Here is a 25,537-nt window from a genome sequence, read left to right as displayed (position 1 = left end):
ACACAGCCTGACCCCAAGTCTCAGGACAGCGGGACAGGGGCTTAAGTGGGACAGAGGCCTTGCCTCCAGGGCAGTCTGGGGACCCCCTCCCTGTGTCTACTCTGTCCAGGTTCTGGTGGAGGGACTCAGTTGACCAACTTGGGTCAGGTATCCACTCATGACTGAATGGTCCAGCAATTTTATTTTTTCTTTATTTTAAAAGTTGATTCACATACCATAAAATTCACCCTTTTAAGAGCACAGTTCAGTGATTTTAGTGTATTTGCAAGACTCTGCAACCATCACCACTATCTAACTCCAGAACCTCTCATCATCTCCAAAAAGAACACCATAGTCATTAGCAATCACTCCCCATTTCCTCTCCCTCTAGTCCAGGGAGCCACTAGTCTACTTCTTGTCTTTATGGATTTGCCTATTTTGGACATTTTAAAATAAATGGAATCGTACAATATGTTGTCCTTTGTGTCTGGCTTCTAACGTATTTTCAGGATTCATCCACGTTGTTCGGTTTGGATTCATCCCACCACGTGCGTTAGTTTCATAATTATGTCCTGAGCACAGAGAGGAACAAAAGCTCCCTTTGCAGAGTCACAGAACCGAAAAGCGATGCGCATTTATTGAGTGCCTACTGTGTGTCAAGCACACCAGCCGTGGTGGAGGGGGACACAGGCGCTGGGAGCGGATGAGCACGCATAGCTGGGCCTTGGAGATGCCGCTGATGTTTTCAGTTCTGCTGTGACTCCTCCGGGGTGCTGAGGGCTGGGAGGCGCACATGGCGAGTAGACCCGAGAGAGAGCCGGGAGCAGCGGCCAGAGCTCCTTGAGAGCAGAGAGCAGAGAGCAGAGAGCAGAGCCGGGGGCCGGCCGTGCGGCCTGGAGCGAACGGAGCAGCTCAACACGCCAGGTCCACCTAGCACCGCCCACCGCCCACTACCCCCGCGAGGGGCGGAGCCTCCGGGAGCCCCGCCCCGCGCCGCGCCGGGAGGAGGAGGAGCCGGCGGCCGGGCTGCACTGCAGCGCCAGAGCGCAAGCGGGCAGCGGAGGACCCGGCCGGTCCCGAGCGCCGAGAGGCTGTCGCGCAGGCAGACAGGCCGCGGCCGCCGCCGGATACAGCCCCGCTGCGAGCCATGCCGTGCGGGGGCCCCGCCTGAGCCGCGGCCGCCGGGGCCGGGGGCGCTCGGGCCCTCGGGAGCGGGCCGGGGCCATGCTTGCGCTGCCCTGACGATGCCGCCCGCCGCGCCCGCCCGCCTGGCGCTCGCCTTGGGCCTGGGCCTGTGGCTCGGGGCGCTGGCGGGGGTCCCCGGGCGCGGCTGCGGGCCGTGCGCGCCCCCCTGCCTCTGCGGCCCGGCGCCCGGCGCCGCCTGCCTCGTCAACTGCTCGGGCCATGGGCTGCGGACGCTCGGGCCCGCGCTGCGCATCCCCGCGGACGCCACCGCGCTGTGAGTAACGCGCGCCCGCCGCGCGGGCCCGGTGGTTGCCATGGCGCCCGGCGGCCGGCCGGGGCGCGGGGCGCCTGCACCCTCCGGGGAGAGGCCGGCCGGGCGGGCCGCCGGCCTGGCGGGCCTCTTAGGGCGTGGGCGCGTCCCCGGCCTCCAGAAGGGGAAACGGGGTGCGGGCCAGGCCTCTCCCAGGGCGAGGCTCCAGCGTAGTGAGGGCGGCCCGACTAAATAAGGAAAACCTGGGCCCGCAGCCGGCTCTCAGCCCGCCTGGCCTCAGCCAGAGGGAAATAGGAAAATCCCGGATTCTGTGCAGGCGGAGACCGCGCGCCCGGCGGGGCCCCGGGAACGCCAGCAGACCGGGGTCCGTGGGCTCTGGCGGGGCGGGGCGGGGCGGTCTCCGGCAAACACTTCAACGCTAATTAGAGACTAATAGGATGCGGCTTGGCCTGGGGCAATACCCAGCACCTGGGAGCCCAGGAGGAGACAGCTGGGCTGGGCCGTGGAGAGCTATGATGGATGCTTGGAATTGGCCTGATGCTTGAAGTGGAAGGGGAAGACCGAGGGGCTGGACTTGGTCGAGCGCGGGTGTAGGGTACACCCCCATTGTGGCAGCTGTGGGGGGAGTGAGGGCGGGATGGGAGGTGGGTTAGGGTCCTCGCGGGCCTCGTTTGTCTTGCTTAGCGCTCTGATGTTATCCTGGGAACAGTGGGTGACTGTGATTTCCATGGAGGGGTTTAAAACGCTGAAAAATCATCCTCAGGTTTGCATTTTGGAGGAAATAGTAACACGCAGTCTTTATGGAGAGCTCACCTCCAGTCTCGGCCTGTGCTAAGGTGTGATTGTGAATTGTCATGCTTAACTCTCAGCCTGACCCTCTGAAATGAGGTGCAGCAGAGATGCCCATTGTACAGATGAGAACACAGGCCGGAGGTGACAGTGATGTGCTTTGTCCAAGCACAAGTGACCAGTAACAGCCGATGCCTGGGAGAGGCAGCGTTGGATTGAAAAGGGTGCAGGGAACTGAGATTTTCAGACAGTTGACCCCAGAGCTGGGGGCCAGTCTCCCTGCCTGTGATACACATCCTCATGGCCCTTTCTGGGTGTTTCCAGACACCTCAGCTAGGACTCCATGTGTCCCTGGCTGCACACTGGAATCCCTTGGGGAGCGTTCAACATCCCCAGGCTTATTAAACCTTGGATTTGGTTTTGTAACAGTTCTGGGCAACTCCGATGTGTGGCTGCCTCTTTTTAGGGGGACCCTCATGGTCTGTGTTCAGGCGAGTTTGGATGTTGAGGGCGGGGCAGGGGTGGGTGCTTCTCTTGGAGGGTTCCTCCTTGGGGCTCTGCTGGGTGTTGTGGGGGAGCTGGTTCTCCAGGGGCAGCGGTTGGGAGCCTTGGGGCCACACTGTCGTCTTGCTCCCTGACAGTTGAAGTGTTTGCCGTCACGGCTGTCCCTGCGGAGATGGGCTTCCTGTCTGCAGCCAGTGCCCACGTAATCATTTTGGATCCACCCCCAGCCCTTGTTTCTGGATGTTGTGAGCAAGGTTGCCTCCATCTCTGGTGGGCCGAGAGCTGCTGGGGATCAGGCCCCAGCTCCTGCTGGTTATTCCTGCTTCCTCGTCACCTGGCAGCAGGCTGGCCTCCAGGAGCTGTCCAGGAAATAAACGGTACTGGTAGGTTGGCCAGAGGCCTGCAGCAGGGAGCAGGCTCCCGGGCACAGTAGTGGAGCCTGAGCCTTGCGTGTGTCCACTTAGCCTCTGGACGTCCAGGGAGCTGGCGGCCTGGCCTGAGCCGGCAGGATTCCAGGGCTGCTGGCCCTGCAGCCTGGGAGGAGGGAGTCGGGGAACCGAGGAGACTTAACGTTCCAGTTGACACTGAAGCTGCCTCAGAGATTTCTGCAGGGCTGAGTGCAAGGAACCCATGGGAAACTGGACCCTTGACTGCAGATGCTAAGGCCCTCCCCCACGCCACCATCTGTTCTGTGTGGGCTGCCCCAGCCATCATCCTTGCCTGTCCACTCTGCAGACCCCCCACCCGCCCTCAGAGAGAGGGAGGCAGGTGAACCTTCTCTTCTCTAAGGGTGCAGAAATGAGGTCCGAGATGCCAGGGAGCCCCCTGGGGGAGGGTGTACGCGTCCAGGGGCCCCAGTGGGCCTGCCTCCTGGGTGTCACCCCTAGTCTGAGCCTAGGAGACTCGGGCCCGGCGTCTCTGTCATCAGCGTCGGGCAGGCACCCCTCCATTTGAGACTCCCTGGCCAACCTGAGGTGCCGCAGGACAGCTGTGTCCTGACTTGGGGAGGGGGACAAGGGCTGGCTGATGGGGGATTCGGGGCTTGTGGGATGGCCCAGGGTTTTGAGACCCCAGCCTCCTTGGGTTAAATGATGCTTGCTGCTGGGAGGTGGCAGCCTGAACAGGATGACGTCATTCAGTAAAAGGTGGTTGCGCTCCTGTTTTTAAAGCTTTTATCCTGGAGAGTTTGAACTTAGAAGTGGGTGGAAGAGCATGATGACCCTCACAGACCCACTGCCCTGTGGCCTGGCCTGCTGCTCCACCGTCACCCCCACCCCTTTTGGAAGCAAACTCCAGCCATCCTACTTTTAATCTGTTAGCATTTGGAAATGTATGGTGACCCCTTGATCACACGCGAGACGGCGTACAGTTCCCTGGCCCCTTTCATGTCCAGTGTGTTCAGATTTGTGGCTGTCTCGGTGTTTTTAACTGGATCGAACTAGGCTCCAGATAAGGTTCACGCAGTGGCAGTGCAGCTGGTTGATGTCTTTTAAATCTCTGCGGGTGTGCAGGCTCTCCCGTCTCTCTTTCCTCGTGTGATTTGCTGAAGAGACCCGCTCCTGTGGCACCTGGGGTGGGGTCGTGTCTCTCTGTGCCCCTCTGCCCTTGGTGTCCTTCCCGGACGCTGCCGGTTGGGCCCAGAGCTGTGTTGGGTGGGGAGCCACATTTCACGTGCTCTAGCCACAGGACCAGTGGCTGCCGTGTTGGCCGGGTCCGCGCAGAGAGTTCTAGATGGGGTGGCACTGCTCCTGGTGCACCTGGGGTGGGGTCGTGTCTCTCTGTGCCCCTCTGCCCTTGGTGTCCTTCCCGGACGCTGCCGGTTGGGCCCAGAGCTGTGTTGGGTGGGGAGCCACATTTCACGTGCTCTAGCCACAGGACCAGTGGCTGCCGTGTTGGCCGGGTCCGCGCAGAGAGTTCTAGATGGGGCGGCACTGCTCCCGGTGCTGTCTGTCCATCATGTCCAGTGTGGCTGACTTTGGCCAGCCGCTTCTCAGGTGACAGCCAGGGGCTCCAAGTGGGCCTCGTACTGTCTCATGGATGTCTGGTCTAGGACCAGGCTCGGAGCAGGGACTCAGTAGGGGTTTGCTTCACTGACTAGGATATTGGGGCCTTGGGGTCTGCCATTGGCTGGGGACACCCAGGGCCTTGCCCTTCCTCACATGCTCCCCTAACTGATAGGAGGGTGTGGGGGGCTCTGGGAGATGCAGCCCCCGGGGAGCTGCGCAGGTATGAGGGAAGGCGGGCATGGGGGAGGAGACCCCCAGGCTCAGTGTGAGCCTGGCCTGTGTATAACGCCAGGCACCATGTAGGCAGCCATGCATGTGGCGCCTGCTGCCTTGAGGGCTGGTGGGGCAGCAGAGGGTCCTGCCTCTGGGTCCCCCCGAGAGAGAGGGGGCCTAGCTGCCAGGTGCCTGGTCCTGTGCTTGGGGTCTTCAAGACCCACCTCTCTGAGGCTCTTATCACAGTGGAGCCAGTGTTAAAACTCAAACACCAGTGATAGAGAGGAGGCCGCTTTGCAGGGGCCCCTGGAGGGGTCTCCAGCGTAGGTGACACTGAAGCCAATGCTCAGTGCTCGTGCAGGTGTCCCCAGCGCCGGGAGAGAGCATCCCGCATAGAGCGGACAGCCTGGCAGAGTCTCAGAGGTGCCAGGTGACGGAGGGGCGGGAGGTGGGGCCTCTGGAGGGAGGGCAGTGGGGGCAGCATTGAAGGACCCAGGAGGGAAGCGTCATGACTGGCGTCTTCTAGAAAGAAGACCACGGGCTGGGGTGCAGAGACGTCTTGCGTGTGGAGCTGGTCTCCCCCTCAGGGTCCCTGAGCCGCCCACTCTGGGAGAGGCAGACTGCGAATGCATGTCACGCGAGCTTCCTGGTGAGAGCCGGGCGGCAGAGCTCTGCACACACCGCTCCTATATGTGGCCCCTGGCAGGGTGGGCAGGTGAACGGGGAGGCTCCAGCTGCAGCTGTGATACTCGGGGAGCTGAAGGGACAGACAGCAGAGCGCTCCCAGGGCCCGGGGCAGTGAGGACAGCCACCGCCCTGGAGAAGGGCGGGGAACACGCGTCCTGTCATCTGTCTGATGAAGGCCTTGTAGCTAGAATGCGTAAAAACTCTGTGACTCAAAGCTAAAAAGCGGGCAGAGGATCTGAGCAGACCAGTCTGCAAAGGAGACACACAAATGACCGATAGGCTCGTGAAAAGACGCTGTGTCTAGCTTTCAGGGAAATGCAGATCGAAACTCCAGGGAGATACCATTTCACACCCACTGGGCTGGCTGTCCCCAGAAGACAGGCGATACCCGGTGTTGGTGAGAATCCTTGTCTGCTGCTGGCGGGGATGAGCACACCTGGAAGACAGTCCGGCAGCTCCTCCGAAAAGTAAACGTGGAGCCAGCAGAGGGCCCGGCTGTTCTGCCCTCGGTGGAGACCTGGGAGAAATGAAACCTACGTCCACACAAAAACTCGAACGCAAGTGTCCACAGCAGCTCTGTTCAGAGCTTCTAGGAGGTGGAAACAGCCCCAGTGTGTACTGAGGATGGATATGTGCACAGAGTGTGGCCTGTCTGTAAAATACAGTTCGGCCACGGGGAAGAGTGTGGTACTGAGGCTTGCTGCAACTTGAGTGAGCCTTGAAAACGTGTTCCGTGACAGAACTCAGATGCAGAAGCCACGTGTTGTGTGAAATGTCCAGAACGGGCAAGGCCACAGAGGTACAAGAGGATGAGTGTCTGTAGCTGGGGTGGGGCTGGGGTTGGGGGTGGTGGCCAAGCATGCTGGTTCCCCGCCCCCCCCCCGTGGGGTGAAATGGTCTGGAATTAGGGGTGGTTGCCCAGCCCTGAGAGTATATGGAAAACCACTGAACTGTATGCTCTGGAAGGGTGACCTTTATAGTTCGTGGATTAAAAAACAGACCCCCAAAGAAAGTATCCAGGGGGATGCACCCCCTCCTGCTCCCGCCTGGTCTCCCTGCCTGGTTGCGGCAAGCAGGACTCTGCTGAGCTCTCCGTCTGGCGGTGTGGTGCCATGGCCTGGGAACCACACTTGGCTCCATTTTACAGACCAGGAAACTGAGGCTCCCAGAGGTTGAGTCGCTTCCTGGGGTCGCCTGGCTGGTGGGCTGTGGCAGAGAGGTGGTCTGGGCGTGCTCGAGGCCTCTTCCTGGAGCTGCACTCGGGGCCCTGGGGTTCGGCACCAGCGACCAAGGTTAGGGCAGGGTGTGTTCGTAGGGGACCAGGTGGGCTCTGACTCAACCCCAGCCGCTCGCCCGGCCCTGCCCGCCAGCTCCCTCCTCCCAATTCCCTTGGCTGTCCCTGCTCTGGTCCTTCCCAGTGACCCCGCAGGAGAAGCATGGGGCAGACCTGGTTCCCATCGCAGCCCCTCCGCTTCCTGTGTGACGGTGCCCAGGTCGCTCAGCCTCTCTGGGTTTCAGTTGCCTCCCCTGCATTTAGGCATCGCCTGATGTGGTTGTGGGCCTCAGAGCTGTGGGTGTGCGGTGTCCGTACGGCACTCGCTTGATGGTGGCCACGTAATCCTAGCTGCTGCCAGAGTGGCCCCCCCAGGCCCTTCTGGGTGAGCTCAGAGTCCACCACCGGTCCCCAAGTGCTGGCCGGGAGCTGGGCCCCTAGGACCTGCCCGCTGCAGAGCACACAGGCCTGAGGGGAGGCGCCCTTGCTGGCGCTCGTGTGACTGCTGCTCAGACCGGATGCCTCCTGCCTCTGGTCTGGCCTTCCAGGTGCCTTCACTACAAAGCCAGGTGGCTGGTGGGATATATCATGCCAGGCATGTTTCGCTGGTGTTTTCATCCCAGTGTTATGTGTCTGTGTGTTCTGCCTTCCTGTGTGGATGTGCAACACAGTGAAGGTATAAGGCAGTGCCGCCCGCCGGTGGGCGTGTGGGGACCCTGGCTCCCGAGGGGGACCCCGGCTGGGGTTTGGTTTCAAGTGAGGAAGCCATTTTGGATGAGACGTGCATTTTCCTTTCCGGAACATTCTGCCGTGCCAGCGCCGCAGCGGGAACCCAGCTGGGCCCAGCCTGCTGGAGTGAAAACAGCCTGCTCCTGCCGCGCCGTCTGGGGTGGCAGCCGCCCGGTCCCGGCGCTGGCCTGACCGGCGGGCCGGGTGCCGGCAGTCTCGCTGGAAAATGCAGCTCACGCACGTCCTTTCTTCCCGGAACACCTCGTTCATCACAGCTTGGCAGCCGTTTGTGCCGAGGGGCCCGGCCGTGCCCATGCCGGGTTGGGGGGGGACTGCGTTTGGGGGCCTTCTCCCCCTGAGGCGCCCACGGGCCCGGGCCGGGCGGAGCGTGTCCCCAGTTCTGAGCCCCCAGACCCTGGAGTCCACCCTGGGGTCCTGCGGGGCCGCCCTGGAAAGGGCCGTGCCCTGCGGCAGAGGCCAGCCTGGCCTGTGCCAGGCACTCAGACCCCATGCCCACAGGCCGAGCCCTGGAGCCCCCTGGGCAACAAAACTGCCTGCCGCCTGGGCCGACGTGCCTCCCCTCACCAAGCGGGGGCGACCCCAGGGACTGAAGCATGGCCCACAGTCCCCAGCTGAGGGGGGGGCTCCTCTTCCTTGGCCCCTCGCCCCATCCTGGCCTGGTTAGCACCCTGATGGAGGCCGCCTCTGGGTGGGCTGCCCTGGGGAGGCCCCTCCTCGGGGCTCCCTTCCCCACCGCGCCTGTGGGTTCAGGGCCTTCCCGGGCGGGCAGCCCCACACCGGACGCCTGGGCCTCGTCCCGCTGACAGCTGAGCCGCGGGCTGGCCACGCCCTGCGGGGAGCCCCTCCACGTGCCCTGGAGATGAGGCCCCTCCTGTCTGACGCCCGAGACGGGCGCCTGGGGCTCCTGCGGCCTCTCCCCTGTTAGAGGCCCAGACCCCCCCCCACCTCTGGTCCCTGAGCCTCATCAGGAGCCAGATGGGGGTGGGCAGCTCCAGCCAGGCCCCCCGGGCCTCTCGCCTGCCTCTCACCCTCTGCGTGTTTTTCTTCAGATCAGCTCTCTCCCCAAAACTTGAATTCATTAATTTAAACATCATTTCCGGCCCTGGAAGCCAGCCTCGCTCACCATAAATAGAAGTGCATGAAGACAGAGCGAGGTTACCAGACTCAGACTGACCCACCCCGTCCTGCTGCCAAAGGGAGCCGTTACCACCGCGTCGAGTGGGGGCGCCGGGTCTGGACTGGCCTGTGGGGTCCCAGGGGCCTGGGGCTGGCCTGTGGCCTCCTGCCCCTTCCGCCTGGGCCTGGCTCCCGAGGGGACGTGGTGGGGGTCCCTGTTTCCCCGGAGCCCTGGGGCCGCCGCAGAGAGGATGGGGCGGTGGGGGCGGGGGTGTCCTGTCCCGCCGGGGGAGGCGGCTGCTGGCCCGCCACGCGGTTACGTAACGTGCAGGCCGCTCCTCCAGGGCCCGCTCCCCAGCCTTGTTTCCAGCGTGGCGGCCAGCGCTATAGGGTGGGGTGTGGGCTGGGGCCTGGCGCCCGCCTCCACTGCTGACCACACGTGTCTGGAATGCGCAGATGTTTCCTTGGGGGCTCCGGCTGGCCCCCAGACCCCTCTGGGCATCTGGACTGGGGAGTGGGCACCCGCCCCCAACCCCCGCCTGGGCTGAGGGGGAAACTGAGGCTGCCGGGGGCAGCAGGGAGGGTCCCTCCAAGTCCCCAGCTCTAGGAGGCGATGCCCTTGGAACCACCCAGGCTCAGGAAGGGCCCCGTCCTTGGCTCCGCCTCGTACACCTCTTCCCTCTCAGCATTGCCCCACAGCCCGCCCCATCTCTCCACTGGGCCCTGAGACATCCTCTCCCCTCTGCAAGGCCTGGGGCTGGAGGCAGGGTCTGGGCCCAGTGTGGGGGGGCTCAGTGCTTTCCCCAGGGCCCCTCCAGCTGGTGGAAGCAGGGATCCCCCACTCCCAGCTCCTGCTACAGCAGGAGAGATCAGGTTGGGAAGGACACACTCCCCCGGGAGGCTGGGTGTCTGACTCGGGAGACAGACGGGGGAACTGGGCCTGCCCCAGGGTGGGGGCAGGGCAGATGGGGCTCTCCAGTGACTGCTGGGTGCTGGGGGGAGGAGGGGAAGGCTGGGCCTGGGGGTCTAGCAGGGGTCTTCCTCCCCAACACCCCTGCCTGTCTTGGGTCAGGAGAGGGCATGGCATGGTCGTTAAGAAGCCTCCTCCCAGTGCAGGGGACGCAGGTTCGATCCCCGGTGGGGGAGCTGAGATCCCACGTGCCACGGAGCAGCTAAGCCCGCACGCCTCCATGAAGAGTCTGATGCAGCCAAATAAATACATACATAAATAAAAGGGAACAGAAGGGGAGGGGCCGTGTGTGAGGACACCCCTGTCTCAGTCCAGGGCTGTGGGCAGTCGGGGGCCAGCCTCCTAGTCTGGTCCCTGGTGCCCAGGGAGCTGACGCGTCTCGTGCTAGTGTGGGGGTGTGGGCCGCAGGTCCCCCTTCCCCTCCTGCCTTGGGGTCCCCGGAAGTTGCTGGCCTGGCCCGGGAGGTCCAGATGACCCAGAGGGTTGACCCCGTGTGGCCCAGCCCTCTCGGGTGCGTGCTCTCCTCCCTGTGGGGATGGCTGCTCACCGTGGCGCTTGGCCAGCCGCCCTGCTGGGCTCCTGTGGGTGGCTCCCTGGGCTGGCCATGTTCCCCACCCCGACTTGGTAAGATGGGGAACCAAGTGGGGGCAGGGCTCAGAGGAAACCCGAGGGGCTGGAGCGGGGTGGGGCCGGCCCTCGGCAGCCTTGGCGGTCCCCGAACGGTGGCGACAGAAGCAGACGGAGATGTGGAGGTGGCCGTTCAGGGCTGTGAGACTCCAGCAGATTCCGCCTCCAGGGTCCCCTCTGCCCGGCCCCCCCAGCTTGCCCCGTTACCCTTCCGCACGCTCCCAGGTGGCTCTGCCCTGGGCCTGCCTTCAGCCTGCAGGGTCTTTTTCTGCACCTGGGCCCTGGGCAGGCCCAGGGGAGTCTGGCGAGGGGCTCCCTGGGGTGGGGAGCATGTGGCCATGCCCCTCGGGCGGGGGTGGGGGAGCCTCCTGGGGGAAGCTGGGCAGGGCTGGGTGAGGACTGAGCCGGGCAGTGGGGCCAGGGTGGCGTCCTGAGGGTGGTGCTGGCTGAGTGGCGGGGCTACCAGGGTCTCCCTGCCCCCTCCCGCCCTGGTTTTCTGGCACCATGGTGATCAGGAGCCAACCACAGATGGCTCCCAGGAGCTGCCACTAATGATGGATTTTCCAGAAAACGGGATGTGGAAAAACACCGCAGGGCTTGTCCTCCTTTCTCTTCCGCTCGAGGCCCTGGTGGGGGTGCCGTCCCTGGTGCCCCTGGGTGGGGGCCTCAGGCCTGCAAGCCCCCTCAAGCCCCACTGTCCCCGAGGCCCACCTCTGGGTCCTCTGACAGCCCGAGGCTGAGACTCCTGCAGCCCCATCCCAGAGGCTCGGGCTCCACAGCTGTGCCCCCTTCAGCCCCCGCGTGGGTCTCGCTGAAGTTTCTCATGGCCTGCCCCGCCCCCCTACCCCGGGGCACTGAACTTGACGTCGGGTGGAGTCTGGCTGTGTCCCCTGGCCTGTCTCTTGCACCCTGGGAGCCCCAGCAGCCTGGTGTGGGCTTGTGTGCATTGGTGTGGGAGGCACCATGTCTCCCTGTTTTTTAAAGTAGATGTGACTGTCCCCAGCTCTTTATAATGGACGCTACTCCATCAGCAGTGTCAGCGGTGCTGGGGAGCCTTCCCCAGGCCGTCCGGCAAGAGCCCGGCGTGCTCTGGCGATCCTCTGGGTGGCAGGACGACTCCTGGTAGCTTTGTGGGACAGATCAACAGGATAAACTCAGAATCTGCCTCTGAAATCTTCACCAGCCATTAAGAATCCAGAGTTCGGTGACCATGCAGTGGCATCCAGCTCGCTCCTCAGCAGCAGGCTGGAGGCTTGGCGCTAACTTCAGCAGCTTAACATGGTGATGAGCAGCCCAGGGGCTCCTTCAGGCCCGGGCGGCTGCAGCCTGGCCACACGTGCGTGGCAGCATCTCACCCCTCTCTCTCCCGCCGCCGCGGCTTGGGGGCCCTTGAGCTGCCCCGGCCGCCAGCTCCCGTCGCATCTCCAGGCAGGCTGCAGCCAGCATCGGCGGAGCATATCATGTCCACATGCTGTCCGCTCAGCGCCCAATCTCCTGATGGCTGCCTACGATGCCGAGGGCGAGACCTGGCTCCCAGGGGTTAGCGGAGTGCATCCAGTCTGCCTTCCCTCACCCCCTTGGTGGGGCCTGAGGGGGATGGGAGCTCCCTTTATCCGTCACTTGCAGGCCAGCTGGTGACATGAAGGTCAGAAGCGCCCCCGGCTGTGTTGGGAGGCAGGATCACGTGGGCAGCCCACTGAGACCCGACCCCCAGCCCTTGGTGCACAGCCAGTCTCTGGGTAGAGGTGGCCGCAAGGCCCTGCATAGTCAGTCTCCAGAAGGAGCAGCGGTCAGGGACCAGGGTGGGGGGTGCTTCCTGACCCTCGTTCCTGGACGTTGTGAGCAGGGGGTGAGGGGTGGCCCTAGGTACCCCAGCACCGCCTGAGGCTTGTCCTTTGGGTGCGGGCTGCACTCAGGGCCTCGACTCCCAAGAGGGCCTTGTCTTCATGCTAGCCGGTTCTTACTAAGCTCCGCTGTGCGTGGGCTGGGTGGGGTGATGGAGCTGGGCTTGGGACACCCCCAGCTGCCGCGGGAGCTGGGACAGCAGGGCTGGGGGGCACCTGGGGTGGGGGTCTGGACTGGGCTGTGGCCGGGGGGCACACTGGGAGGGCAGGGCTGGCGAGCGGCATTCTGGGGCATCAGAGCCAGTGTGACACCCGGATGGCCAGAGGCTTAGAGGGCGGGAGGCCCAGGCCGTGCTCGTGTGGAGACTGGTGTCCCCATCCCAGGAGTTGGACCCGTGGGGTGACCGGCCTCCACCTCCAGGCCAGGCGGGGAGGTGGCACTGGTGGCTGGAGCGTGTCCCCAGAAGGACTCGTGGGGGGCTGTGGTCGCGTCGTCGCAGGTGTCACCACATCGCCCGAGCTGCGGGTGATGGAGGTCAGAGGGCTGTTGTGCCATTCTCCTGGTGTTTCTCCAGTTGTTACGAGACTGGGCATTTTCCTGTGCATCTGTGACATTTGTATTTCTTGTCCTATTCTCATCTCTGGCCTTTTTTTTTTCTTTCCTGGAGTAGCTTGCTTTCTTGATGGTTTGTTAACAGCATATGTGTAAAGAGTATTATGAGCCTTATGGCGTCACCGACTCAGTGGACATGGGTTTGAGAAAGCTCCAGGAGATGGTGATGGACAGGGAGGCCTGGAGTGCGGCAGTCCGTGGGGTCGCAGAGTCCGACGTGACCGAGAGACTGACCAACAACGCGTCGTCTTCATTGCTAGTGCTTTTCCCTGCTGGCAGTTGGTTTTCTGAGATACTGTGTGGATGTTGCGTGTCTTTTTACACAGCTTTATCTTCTGGCTTTTGAGATTTTCCTTCTGCTCACAGTTTCTGCTTTGAGAACCTCTGATTCTTCGCCTGTGATTGTGCTGGGGTTGGTTCTCTGACACGGTTCTGTTGACCTTGAGTGCCTGGGTTTATGGGAGTCCAGCTCTATGCAGTGCCCTGACCCCGGAGGGTTAACACAGGCTGTCACTTGCTGTGCTCCGGGGTCCTCCACCAGGGTCCCTGCCCCACTGCGTCCCAGGACGCCCCCCCACCCCCCAGCTGCAGCATGTGGGTGCCCGGCCCTGGAGACCCCTGGGCTGCCTCGTGTTATCTGAACCCTGTGTGGAGGGGTGAAGCCCGCCCCCCATGATGCATCCAACCCTGCTGGGCAGGAGGGGTTGGGGAGGGCATGGATGCAGTGCTAGGGGCCAGCTCCTCCTGCCTCGGGTTTCCCAGGTGGGCAGCAGCGCCAGCCTGGGCAAACAGAGCTCTCGGTGGCGGCCGCGGGCAGAGGGCCTCGGGGCCGCCCCGCGCTGACCTCTGTCTGCTGCGCCCTGCAGGGACGTCTCCCACAACCTGCTCCGGGCGCTGGACATTGGGCTCCTGGCGAACCTCTCAGCGCTGACGGAGCTGTGAGTGTCCCCCAGGGGCGGCTACAGGCTTCCACGCTGCAGGCGGCTCACGTCAAACCATGTTGAACCCCTCCTTTCTTACAGGGACATAAGCAACAACAAGATTTCTACGTTAGAAGAAGGAATATTTGCTAATTTATTTAATTTAAGTGAAATGTAAGTGTCACTGGTTTTGGCAGCTGTGGGTGGCTGGACCCAGGGGCCCCGCACTGCCCGCTGAGCCTGCCCCGTCCCCTGCAGAAACCTGGGCGGGAACCCGCTCGAGTGTGACTGCGGTCTGGCCTGGTTGCCGCGCTGGGCGGAGGGGCAGCGGGTCCGCGTGGTGCGGCCCGAGGCGGCCACGTGCGCCGGGCCCGGCCCCCTGGCTGGCCAGCCGCTGCTCAGCGGAGTGCTGCTGGACGGAGCCTGCGGTGAGTGTACTGGGCGGCATGACTGAGGGGCCAGACGGGACCCCTGTAGGCCCTCTTGGGTTGAGGGGGGGAGTTACTGACTGGGGAGGGGTCGGGAGGGCCCTCTGGCCTGGGGGACGGTGTGCGCGGGGTCAGAGGTGATGCAATCTGGGATGAGGTGGGGTGGGGGTGCACCCTCGGGACCAGCCTGCCCGCCCTTGCAGGTGAGGAGTATGTCGCTTGTGTCCCTGACGACAGCTCGGGCGCCGTGGCGCTGGTGGCCTTCTCGGCTGCCCCCGAGGGCCCGGTGGACCCTGAGGCCTGTGGCGCCATCTGCTTCGCGGCCGGCCAGACCCTCGCGGCCCTCTCGGAGCAGGGCCGGTGCCTGTGCGGGGCGGCCCGGCCCCCCAACGCCTCCTCTGCCTGCTTGCCCTCCTGCTCTGGCTCCTCCCTGACCCCTGCTCCCGCCTGCCGGGGGCCTAGCCTCCTCCAGCACATCTTCCCTGCCTCCCCGGGGGCCGCCCTACTGGGGCCCCAAGGACCCCTGGCCTCTGGCCAGCCCGCAGCCTTCCACATCACCGCCTCGCTGCCGGTCAGCTCCACGCGCTGGGACTTCGGCGACGGCTCCCCGGAGGTGGACATCGCAGGCCCAGACGCCAATCACCGCTTTGTGCTGCCTGGCCGCTACCCTGTGACGGCCATGCTGGCCCTGGGGGCGGGCTCTGCCCGGCTGGGGGCGGAGGTGCGGGTGGAGGCCGCCCCCGCCGCCCTGGAGCTCGTCTGTGTGGCCTCGGTGCACAGCAACGAGACCTTGCAGCTCGGCGTCCGGAACCGTGGCGGCTCGGGCCTGGAGGCCACCTACAGCATCGTGGCCCTGGGCGAGGAGCCAGCCCAAGGTGGGGCCCACCCTGGCTGCGTCGGGTGGGTGGGCTGCCTGGACTGGGCACACGCTGACATCCGTCTCTGCCCTCTGCCCCCAGTGGTGCACCCGCTCTGCCCCCCGGACACGGAGATCTTCCCCGGCAATGGGCACTGTTACCGCCTGCAGGCAGAGAAGGCATCCTGGGCTCAAGCACAGGAGCAGTGCCGGGCCTGGGCCGGGGCCGCCCTGGCCATGGTGGACAGCCCCGCCGTGCAGCGCTTCCTGGTCTCCCGCGTCACCAGGTGCCTGCCGGGTGCGGGGCGTCTGCAGGGGCTGCGTCTGGCTGGCCGGTGGGCTCTGGGCAGCAGCCATGTTGTGTCTATGGGCAGCCGCTCCTGTCGGCTCTCCTGACGCAGCTGTGGCCACAGGGGTGCCTGCTGTGGGAGTTGCCCCCAACCCGGCCCTGTGTTCTCCCTGTCTGCCCGAGCCGGGCCCCTCCTGCAGAGGGCGGGGTAGGTCCAGTGTGACTTTGCTGGGCGGTCCGTGGTCAGTGCCGCCCGCACCCCAGGAGCCTCTTGGGCGCTCTGGCCATCCAGGCGTGCGGGGTCTCTGCTCTGCAGTGCTTACCAGGGGTGGCCCTCAGCGCCTGCTGTGGCCAGGGGTGGGATGGGGTGGTGACTGGCCCCCTGCTCCCCTGGGTCCCTGTGGGAAGGGGCTGACGGACTGCCTGTCCCCCTGAATGTCCCGTGTCCTGAGGGAAGACCGAGGCCCAGAGCGGGCACAGCCCTTGCCCTGGGTCCCAGGGCTCAGCTCTGACCCCGCCGCCTGTCCCCATGCCCTGCCTCCAGGAGGGTCTCTGCCTGCAGAGCTGTGGGGCTGGCCCATTTGGGGGCCGGTGTATGGGTGTCTTGGTGCCCATAGGCCTCCCCTGGAGCCTCTTCTCAGGATGCATGTGGGTCCTGTGGCCGGGCCCAGAGTGAGGCAGAGCCCTGAGCGAGTCTCAGCTGGACGCCGGCCCCGTGGCATGGGGCCGGGCGGGTGCTGGCCCAGGCCCCGCTTGCCAGGGCCGGTCTCTGAGCCTCGATGTCCCCGTCTGGAAGTGGGGGTAGAGGCAGAGTCCCTGACGGGCTACTGCGAGGCGGGTGTCCGTCCCCGGGGAGCCCCCGAGCGCTGGCCCTTCACTGTCTGTCACAGGAACCTGGATGTGTGGATTGGCTTCTCATCCGTGGAGGGGGCAGCAGCAGGCCCCGCACCCCAGGGCGGCGCCTTCAGCCTGGAGAGCTGCCAGAACTGGCTGCCCGGGGAGCCGCACCCCGCCACAGCCGAGCGCTGCGTGCGCCTGGGGCCCGCTGGGCAGTGCAACACGGACCTGTGCTCAGCACCTCACAGCTACGTCTGTGAGCTGCGGCCTGGAGGTGCGCGGGGCCCAGGGTGGGCGGGTGGGAGCGCCTGCTGCCCTGGCCAGGAAGCCCCCCAGGCACACAGGGTCCCCTGGTCACCCCAGAGTCCTCCCCACCTGGCCAGCACAGCTACTCCCAGCGCCCGAGTCAGTGTCGGTCACGTGTTTGCTGAGTGTCCTCTATCCTGGACTGGGCCCACACCGGGGGTAGCCGGTGGAGGGAGCCAGGGCCTGCTGCTGGGTGGCTCAGTCCCAGGTCCCTGAACCCCTGGGCCCCCAACACTCTCCTCCCGCCTGGGCCCAGCATCTCATTGCACGCTTGCACCCCAGGCCCCGTGTGGGATGCAGAGAACTTTCTCGTGGGAGCGCCCAGTGGGGACCTGCAGGGTCCCTTGAGCCCCCTGGAACAGCAGGAGGCCCTCCTGGCCCCCCAGGAGCCTGTCGAGGTAGGTGGGCCCTTCAGGCTCCTTGCCCTGGCTGCCCTGGGTCCCTTTAAAAAGCAAGAAGACTGGGACTGCCCTGGGGGTCCAGTGGCTGGGACTGCATGTTGCCAGTGCGGGGGACCAGGTTTGATCCCTGGCGGGGCAACTAGATGCTGCATGCCCCAAGAAGGATCGATCCCACATGCACAGCACAGCCAAATAGGTGATAAAAAGCTTGAAAAGCAGGATGATCCCTCCACAAAAACCCCATGAAGCCTTTTTCTGGGCCTTGTTAACATCCTGTGTCCAGTGGGGAGAATTTAGAAAACCCAGCACAGGGCAGAGGAGAGGAGCACCCTGGCTGGCACCCGGGAGAGCCCTGAATCTCCCCAGCCTTCTCTCTCCATTTGGGGGGATTTTTTACAAATGAAGGTGGGATTCCTGTTGCTCAGAGACGGTTTTGACCTGATGTTTTTCTCCTGAGCAGCGTGGTCTCCCACTGTGTGAGAAGGGGCCAATGGGGGGCTCTTCCCCTCTGACTGGCGGGTGTTCGGGTGTCAGGGTGGGGCCAGGCTGAGGGCTGGGGCCTGCGGAGCTGAGCGGCCCTCTGCCCGGCCAGGTGATGGCGTTTCCCGGCCTGAGCCCGAGCCGCGAAGTCTTTCTCACCGCTGCCGAGTTCGCGACGCAGGAGCTGGGCCGGCCCGCCCAGCTGCGGCTGCAGGTGTTCCGGGCGGGCCGCGGAGCAGGTGGGGCCCCATCCGGGCAGCGGGACTCGGGGGCCTGAGCGGCCTCTCTGCTCTGTTGCATCTCGTTGGTCTGTTGTCCACTGGGCTGGTCTCCAGCTTCAAGGTGGACAGGGTGGTGCCTGGAGAAGCCAGTCCATGCTGGGCGTGCCAAGGACGGCTCTGGAGGGGAGCTGGCTGGGGCTGGGGTTGGAGGGGGCGAGGAGTGGCGCTGGGGGCCGGGGACACTGCCCGGCAGGACCTCGTCTCCTAGCAGGATGTCCCTGTGGTCTGTTAGCACACGGGGGCCCCTGACACCCCTCCTTTCCTTGTAGGGGCCCTGGACAACAGCAGCGAGCCCCAGGGTCAGTCCCTGGAAAACAGGACTGAGCTGGCCCCTGCATGCACACCAGAAGGGCCCCTGTGCCCCCGCACCAACGTCTGCCTGCCTCTGGACACCCCCTGCCATCCGGGGGCCTGTGCCAACGGATCCACACCAGGGCTGGGTCTCCCTGGGGTCTCTTACGCGCTCTGGAAAGAGTTCCTCTTCTCCGTGCCTGCAGGCCCCCCCGCCCAGTACTCGGTACGTACCTCTGGCCCCTGCTTCCTGCCTCCCTCCACCCCCGAGGTCTCGGCTTCCCGTCACGCACACCAAATGCAGACCCTTCAGCCAAGCTGTCCACTCCCCTGCTGCCCGCCGCTGCCTTGGTAGTGCCCTCCTCCGCTGCCCCCACCCCAGGGCCTTTGCACTTGCCCTCTGGGCACTGCTGGCCAGTGTCCAGCAGAGGCCCCGCTCCTGTCCACGCAGTCCGCCCCTCCTGCGTCCTCTCTGCCCTGTGTCCCATCCACCCCTGCCCTGAGCGCCTCGGAGGGCCCTGGGAAGCCGGGTACCCCGAGTGACCAAGTAACACGGAGGCCCCCGTGGGGAGTGACTCGGTGCCGCCTCCCGTGTTGAGGACACGACCCAGCCCCGCCGCCCTCTCCCGCAGGTCCCCTTCCACAGCCAGGACGTCGCCCTGCTCCCTGGCGACCTCATCAGCTTGCAGCATGATGCAGGGCCGGGTGCCCTCCTGCACTGCCCCCCGACGCTGGGCTTCCTGGGCTCCGAGACCCCATACTTCTCCGCCAACGCCTCAGCCTGGCTTGCCCGTCTGCCTGCCCAGCTGGAGGCGGCCCCGGCTGGCCCCGCCTGTGCCCTGCGGTTGCTGGCCGCCATGGAGCGGCTCACCCCTCTGCTGGGCCTGGGCCTGGGCCCCAACCCGGGGCTGCGGCGGCCGGGGCGCTACGAGGTCAGGGCCACAGTGGGCAACGGCGTGTCCAGGCACAACCTGACCTGCAGCTTCGACGTCCTATCTCCGGTGGCTGGGCTTCAGGCCATCTACCCGGCCCCCCAGGACGGCCGCCTCTATGTGCCCACCAGCGGCTCGGCTCTGGTGCTGCAGGTGGACTCTGGTGCCAACGCCACTGCTGTGGCCCGCTGGCCCGGGGGCAATGCCAGTGCGCCCTTCGAGGCTGCCTGCCCGGCCGCTGTGGCCGCCCTGGCACCTGGCTGTGCCGAGGCGGCCAACGGCAGCCTGTTCTCAGTGCTGAAGCTGCCGGAGCTCCGTGAGGGCGAGCACGAAGTGGAGGTGGTGGTGGAGAACGGGGCCGGCCGGGCCAACCTCAGCCTGCTGGTGACAGCAGAGGAGCCCATCCGCGGGCTCCGCGCCACACCCAGCCCCGAGGCCCGTGTGCTGCAGGGCGTTCTGGTGGTGAGTGGGATCCCAACCTCCCCAAGATGCAGCTCCCCGCGGAGGGCCGCCCGTCTGGGCTGGGATACTGGGCTGGGTGTCGGGCTCTGGGCAGGCTCTGGCGGGTGGACCTGCACGCAGATGGCTCGTCAATCCCCGAGTGACAGGAGAGTCAGCTCCGGAACAGTTGATCTGAAAACGCTTCTTTCTCCCACGTTTCCTGAGCCAGCAGTTGAGCTCTTCACCTGTCTCTGACCGCCCTGTTTCTGGGTGTTTTTTGAGAAACCCCACTGGGGTCTCACTGGGCGAGGCGAGCCCTTTCTAAGGCTGGGACGCACTACCACCCGGCTGCAGGAGGGGCCGCGCCCGTTCTCTGGGTGCCCGTCTCGCACATGGGCCGTTGTGCAGGTGCATCCCGTCTTCCCTGCTTACACCTGTCTGTCGGGTGACACTGGGAAGCGTCCAGAACCACGAGGCCCATGGGGACACACGTGCCTCCCGAGTGGGAGCCCGGGATGGGGGTGCAGGCCATGGTGGGTTGGCTTCTGGTTGTGGGCGCTGGGCCTCCGAGGTACAGAGAGGTCTGTGTGTGGCCAGGCCTGGGCTCAGCCTTGCACGGTGTGACCTCTGTGGCCGAAAGGGAAGCCCACAGACAGCTTTGTCTAGGTGGGTGGGCCTGGGCTGGGGGCAGCGTCCATCCCCCAGGGACCCTGGCCTGGGGGGCAGGTCATGGCCACCTCACATGGTGCCCTTCTGCAGAGGTACAGTCCCGTGGTGGAGGCCGGCTCAGATGTGGTCTTCCGCTGGACCATCGACGACAAACAGTCCCTGACCTTCCACAACGTGGTCTTCAACGTCATCTACCAGAGTGCAGCCGTCTTCAAGCTCTCGGTGGGAGGGGTTCTCGGGCATGGGGGCGGGTCACGGGGCGGGGCTGGGCTGGGCGGGGCTGTGCGCCGCTCACCTATGCTTTCTGCTCCGCTCTGCTTCTGAGGACCCCGTGGCGGCTGTGGGTGAGTGCGGGGCGTGGGGGGCTCTGTCTACACCACCTCGCGGCTAGCAGGCAGCCTGCTCACTGCCGCCTGTGTCCACAGCTGACGGCCTCCAACCATGTGAGCAGCGTCAGTGCGCACTTCAACGTCACCGTGGAGCCAATGCACCGGATGCGGGGCCTGCAGGTGTCCGCGGTGCCGTCCGTGCTGGCCCCCAACGCCACGCTGGCGCTGGCCGCCCACGTGCTGGTGGACTCGGCTGTAGAGGTGGCCTTCCTGTGAGTGCGGCATCTCCCCCAGCCTCCACCTCGCTGCCAGGACGTGCTGGGGACACGAGCTCTTTCGGTGGGGCCGCAGCAGGGCAGTGGTTCCCAGGAAGGGGGCTGCAGCCGGGCCAGCAGGCGCTCCAGGGGTGCGGCGGGCCCTCCCGGCCTCCCCAGGCTGCTCACTGCTGCTCCCTGCCCCGGCAGGTGGACCTTCGGGGATGGGGAGCAGGCGGCCAGCCAGTTCAAGCCTCCGTACGACGAGTCCTTCGAGGTCCCAGACCCCACGGTGGCCCAGGTGCTGGTGGGGCACAACACCTCGCACACCTACACCGTCCCAGGTGAGGGCCGCCTCCCGCCCTCATGGCCTGCAGCTTGGGCGCGCTCTGCCCTGGGGCAGCACCTTCCTGGGGGGCGGTCCCTGGGTCCTGCCTCCAGAATGCAGCCGGGGCTGATGGCCTGGGGCCCCTACTAGGGTGAAGAAGGGAGGTGAGGGGAGATTGGTCCTCAGAGACCCACGATGCGAGTCTGCTGACCAGAAACAGATCACTTCCGTCCCTCCCGTCCCCTCCCCTGAGCCTTTTCTGGCGGAGAAGGGTAGATTCTTTTAAGTCGTTTCTGAAGTCCTAGAAGCCTCATATGGAAGTATAAACAGCCCCATGAGCCTGGCTGTGCACCCACCCCGTCACCCAAGGGTGTTTGCACCTGAGTCGCCCTTCACCTCTTTCTGCCTCGCCTCGTGTGGCAAGCACGCAGGCCCAGGGGTGTCTGTGTTCAGAGTCCACCTGGGGCCCTGTTTGCCCCGCAGCCCTGCCCACAGCCCGGGGTCAGGAGGGGTTTTGCAAGCCAGGTGGCAGCGCTGGCTCGGCCACATCCCTACTCGGGGCCTGTCCACCAGGTGAATACAACCTGACCCTGCTCGTGTCCACTGCCTTTGAGAACCTGACGCAGCAAGTGCCTGTCAGTGTGCGTGCCGCCCTGCCGGCTGTGGCCGTGGCCGTGGGCAGCCAGGTCCTGGTGGCTGGCTGGCCCGTCACCTTCTTCCCGTGCCCGCTTCCATCGCCGGGCGGTGTCCTCTACACGTGGGACTTCGGGGATGGCTCCCCAGCTGTCAGCCAGCTCCAGCCAGAGGTCAACCACACGTTCGCCTCGAGGGGCACGTACCGTGTCCGCCTGGAGGTCAACAACACGGTGAGCCTCGTGGTGGCGGCCATCAGTGTGCGTGTCTTTGAGGAGCTCCGCGGCCTGACGGTGAGCCTGAGCCCCGCCGTGGAGCAGGGTGCGCCCGTGGTGGTCAGCGCTGCCCTGGATTCCGGTGACAACGTCACGTGGACTTTCGACATGGGGGATGGCACGGTGCTCACGGGCCCTGAGGCCACGGTGGAGCACGTGTACCGGCGGGCGCAGAACTGCACGGTGACGGTGGGTGCATCCAGCCCCGCCGGCCGCCTGGCCCACAGCCTGCCTGTGCACGTCTTCGTCCTGGAGGTGTTGTGGATCGAGCCAGTGGCCTGCATCGCCTCCCAGCCACACGCCCGGCTCACGGCCCACGTCACCGGGGACCCTGCCCACTATGTCTTTGACTGGACGTTCGGGGACGGCTCGTCCAACATCAGCATCCGGGGGGACCCAACTGTGACGCACAACTTTACGCGCAGCGGCACGTTCCCGCTGGCTCTGGTGCTGGCGAGCCGCGTGAACAGAGCACACTACTTCAGCAGTGTCTGCGTGGAGCCCGAGCTGGGCAACGTCACCCTGCGGCCCGAGAGGCAGTTCGTGCGGCTCGGGGACGAGGCCCACCTGGCGGCCCATGCCTGGCCCCCCTTCCCCTACCGCTACACCTGGGACTTCGGCACCGAGGATGCCGCCGCCCACGTTGGGGGCCCTGAGGCCACGTTCACCTACCGGCTCGTGGGCTCCTACCTGGTGACGGTCACCGCAGCCAACAACATCTCGGCCGCCAACGACTCGGCGCTGGTGGAGGTGCAGGAGCCCGTGGAGGTCACGGGCATCAGGGTCAACAGCTCCCACGCTCTGGAGCTGCAGCAGCCCTACCTGTTCTCTGCCGTGGGCCACGGGCGCCCCGCCAGCTACCTGTGGGAGCTGGGGGACGGCGGGCGGCTGCAGGGCCCCACAGTCACCCACGCCTATGGCAGCACGGGCTGCTTCCAAGTCCGGGTGGCTGGCTGGAACGAGGTGAGCCGGGGGGAGGCCCGGCTGAATGTGACGGTGCAGCGGCGCGTGCGGGGGCTCAGCGTGAACGCCAGCCGCACGGTGCTGCCCCTCAATGGCAGCGTGAGCTTCAGCACGGCGCTGGAGGCTGGCAGCGACGTGCGCTACTCCTGGGTCCTCTGTGACCGCTGCACACCCATCCCCGGGGGCCCCACCATCTCTTACACCTTCCGCTCCGTGGGCACCTTCAACATCATCGTCACGGCCGAGAACGAGGTGGGCGCGGCCCAGGACAGCATCTTTGTCTACGTCCTGCAGCACATCGAGGGGCTGCAGGTGGTGGGCTGCGGCTGCTGCTTCCCCACCAACCGCACGCTGCAGCTGCAGGCCGCGGTGCGGGATGGCACCAACATCTCCTACAGCTGGGCCGCTCAGCGCGACAGCGGCCCCACCCTGGCCGGCAGTGGCAAAGCCTTCTCACTCACCGTGCTTGAGGCTGGCACCTACCACGTCCAGCTGCGGGCCACCAACATGCTGGGCAGCGCCTCAGCCAACTGCACAGTGGACTTCGTGGAGCCAGTAGGGTGGCTGGCCATCACCGCCTCCCCGAACCCAGCTGCCGTCAATGCGAGCATCGTCCTCCGGGCTGAGCTGGCTGGGGGCAGCGGCGTCACTTACAGCTGGTCCCTGGAGGAGGGGCCGCGCTGGGAGACCCCGGAGCCGTCCACCACCCTCAGCTTCCCCACCCCCGGCCTGCGCCCAGTCACAGTCACGGCCGAGAACCAGCTGGGCTCGGCCAACGCCAGCGTGGAGGTGGTCGTGCAGGTGCCCGTCAGTGGCCTCAGCATCCAGGCCAGGGAACTTGACGGCGGCTTCGTGGTGGCCGGTTCCACGGTGCCCTTCTGGGGGCAGCTGGCTGCAGGCACCGACGTGAGCTGGCGCTGGGCTGTGCCGGGTGGCAGCAGGCAGGGCCAGCACGTCACTGTGGTCCTCTCTGACGCCGGCCCGGTCTCGGTCCAGCTCAACGCCTCCAACGCGGTCAGCTGGGTGGTGGCCACCCACAACCTCACCGTGCAGGAGCCCGTCGTGGGCCTGGTGCTGTGGGCCAACAGGAAGGTGGTGGAGCCCGGGCAGCCGGTGCACTTTCAGATCTTGCTGGCCGCCGGCTCGGCCGTCCGCTTCCTCCTGCAGGTTGGTGGGGGCGGCCTCGAGGTGCTGCCTGAGCCCCACTTCTCCCGCAGCTTCCCCCGAGTTGGGGACTACACGGTGAGCGTGCACGCCGAGAACCGCGTGAGCCGGGCGCAGGCCCAGGTGCGCATCTCGGTGCTGGAGGCCGTGGGTGGGCTGCAGGTGCCCGATTGCTGCGGGTTGGCCATCGCCACGGGTGCCGAACGGAACTTCAGCGCCCGTGTGCAGCGGGGCTCCCGCGTCGCCTACGCCTGGTACTTCTCACTGCAGAAGGTGCAGGGGGACTCGCTGGTCATCCTGTCGGGCCGTGACGTCACCTACACCCCCGTGGCCGCGGGGCTGCTGGAGATCCACGTGCGCGCCTTCAACGAGCTGGGTGGCGTGAACTGCACGCTGCGGGTGGAGGTGCAGGACGCCATCCAACACGTGGCGTTGCGTGGCCCCCGCTGCTTCGCCAACCGCTCTGCCCACTTCGAGGCGGCCACCAGCCCCAGCGCCCGGCGCGTGACCTACTGCTGGGACTTCGGGGATGGGGCCCCGGTGGAGGACACGGAGGTGCCCTGGGCGGCACACTCCTACCTGCAGCCCGGGGACTACCGCGTGCAGGTGAACGCCTCCAACCTGGTGAGCTTCTTTGTGGCGCAGGCCACGGTCACCGTGCATGTGCTGGCCTGCAGGGAGCCCGCGGTGGACGTGGCCCTGCCCCCGCAGGTGCTCATGCGGCGCTCCCAGCGCAACTACCTGGAGGCCCACGTCGACCTGCGGGACTGCGTCAGCTACCAGACCGAGTACCGCTGGGAGGTGTACCGCGCGGCCAGCTGCCAGCGGCCCGGGCGCGCGGCACGGGTGGCGCTGCCCGGGGTGGACGTGAGCCGGCCCCAGCTGGTGCTGCCGCGGCTCGCGCTGCCTGTGGGCCACTACTGCTTTGTGTTCCTGGTGTCGTTCGGGGACACGCCGCTGGCCCGCAGCATCCAGGCCAACGTGACAGTGGCCGCCGAGCGCCTGGTGCCCATCGTGGAGGGTGGTTCCTCCCGCGTGTGGTCAGACTCCCAGGACCTGGTGCTGGATGGGAGCAAGTCCTACGACCCCAACCTGGAGGATGGCGACCAGACGCCGCTCAGCTTCCACTGGGCCTGCGTGTCTGCGACGCAGGTCAGCCACGTGGGGCGCACATCCTCCTCGCCCTGCTCGGGGTGTCTGTGTGCCTGGGGTGGGGGCTGGACCCCTGCGGGGGTGGGAGGTCTTCCTTGCTGCCAGGGGCCAGAGCATTTCTGGGGTCTCACACCCACCCCTCCCTGTTACGGGCTGCAGAGTGAGACTGGTGGGTGCGCGCTGAACTTTGGGCCCCGCGGCAGCAGCGTGGTCACCATCCCTCGGGAGCGCCTGCGCGCTGGCGTGGAGTACACCTTCAACCTGACCGTGTGGAAGGCCGGCCGCAAGGAGGAGGTCACCAGCCAGACGGTGGGTGCTGCCGTGGCCCAGCCCCGGGGAGCCCCCGGCCCCCAGACAGGCACGGCTGGCCAGGCGGAGCCCATGCAGCACCCAGCTCCTGTTCTTAAGGGGTCTCTTTACGTTTCGGGGCTCCTAGAAGCCATTGGTCTTGGATTATCACTCCTCTTGATGCCGTTTTTGT

The 25,537-nt window shown here is 65.7% G+C and overlaps 1 protein-coding gene across 5 annotated transcripts in view; it reads left to right on the top strand.

Moving 5' to 3' along the window:
* Window positions 1–992: 992 nt before the first annotated feature.
* The window catches only part of PKD1 (polycystin 1, transient receptor potential channel interacting), a 38,915-nt gene continuing 14,370 nt past the window's right edge, over window positions 993–25,537 (top strand). For 3 of the 5 annotated variants that reach the window (XM_070461027.1, XM_070461026.1, XM_070461023.1), the window contains exons 1-16: window positions 993–1,438; window positions 13,694–13,765; window positions 13,850–13,921; window positions 14,006–14,175; window positions 14,379–15,050; window positions 15,135–15,318; window positions 16,211–16,431; window positions 16,746–16,861; window positions 17,457–17,583; window positions 17,895–18,142; window positions 18,549–19,310; window positions 20,049–20,180; window positions 20,384–20,559; window positions 20,752–20,885; window positions 21,443–25,056; window positions 25,216–25,365. In XM_070461027.1, coding sequence (XP_070317128.1) covers window positions 1,224–1,438; window positions 13,694–13,765; window positions 13,850–13,921; window positions 14,006–14,175; window positions 14,379–15,050; window positions 15,135–15,318; window positions 16,211–16,431; window positions 16,746–16,861; window positions 17,457–17,583; window positions 17,895–18,142; window positions 18,549–19,310; window positions 20,049–20,180; window positions 20,384–20,559; window positions 20,752–20,885; window positions 21,443–25,056; window positions 25,216–25,365 — 7,065 coding nt within the window. In that variant the 5' untranslated portion in view covers window positions 993–1,223. The remainder of the gene's footprint in view (window positions 1,439–13,693; window positions 13,766–13,849; window positions 13,922–14,005; window positions 14,176–14,378; window positions 15,051–15,134; window positions 15,319–16,210; window positions 16,432–16,745; window positions 16,862–17,456; window positions 17,584–17,894; window positions 18,143–18,548; window positions 19,311–20,048; window positions 20,181–20,383; window positions 20,560–20,751; window positions 20,886–21,442; window positions 25,057–25,215; window positions 25,366–25,537) is intronic. The other 2 variants (XM_070461024.1, XM_070461025.1) reach the window with 2 other exon arrangements.

Source organism: Odocoileus virginianus, chromosome 33 (genome assembly GCF_023699985.2).
Source record: "Odocoileus virginianus isolate 20LAN1187 ecotype Illinois chromosome 33, Ovbor_1.2, whole genome shotgun sequence".
In the NCBI taxonomy this organism is placed as follows: Eukaryota; Metazoa; Chordata; class Mammalia; order Artiodactyla; family Cervidae; genus Odocoileus; species Odocoileus virginianus.
The sequence above is the reverse complement of the archived record's forward strand: the minus strand, read 5'-3'. Positions and strand labels throughout refer to the sequence as shown.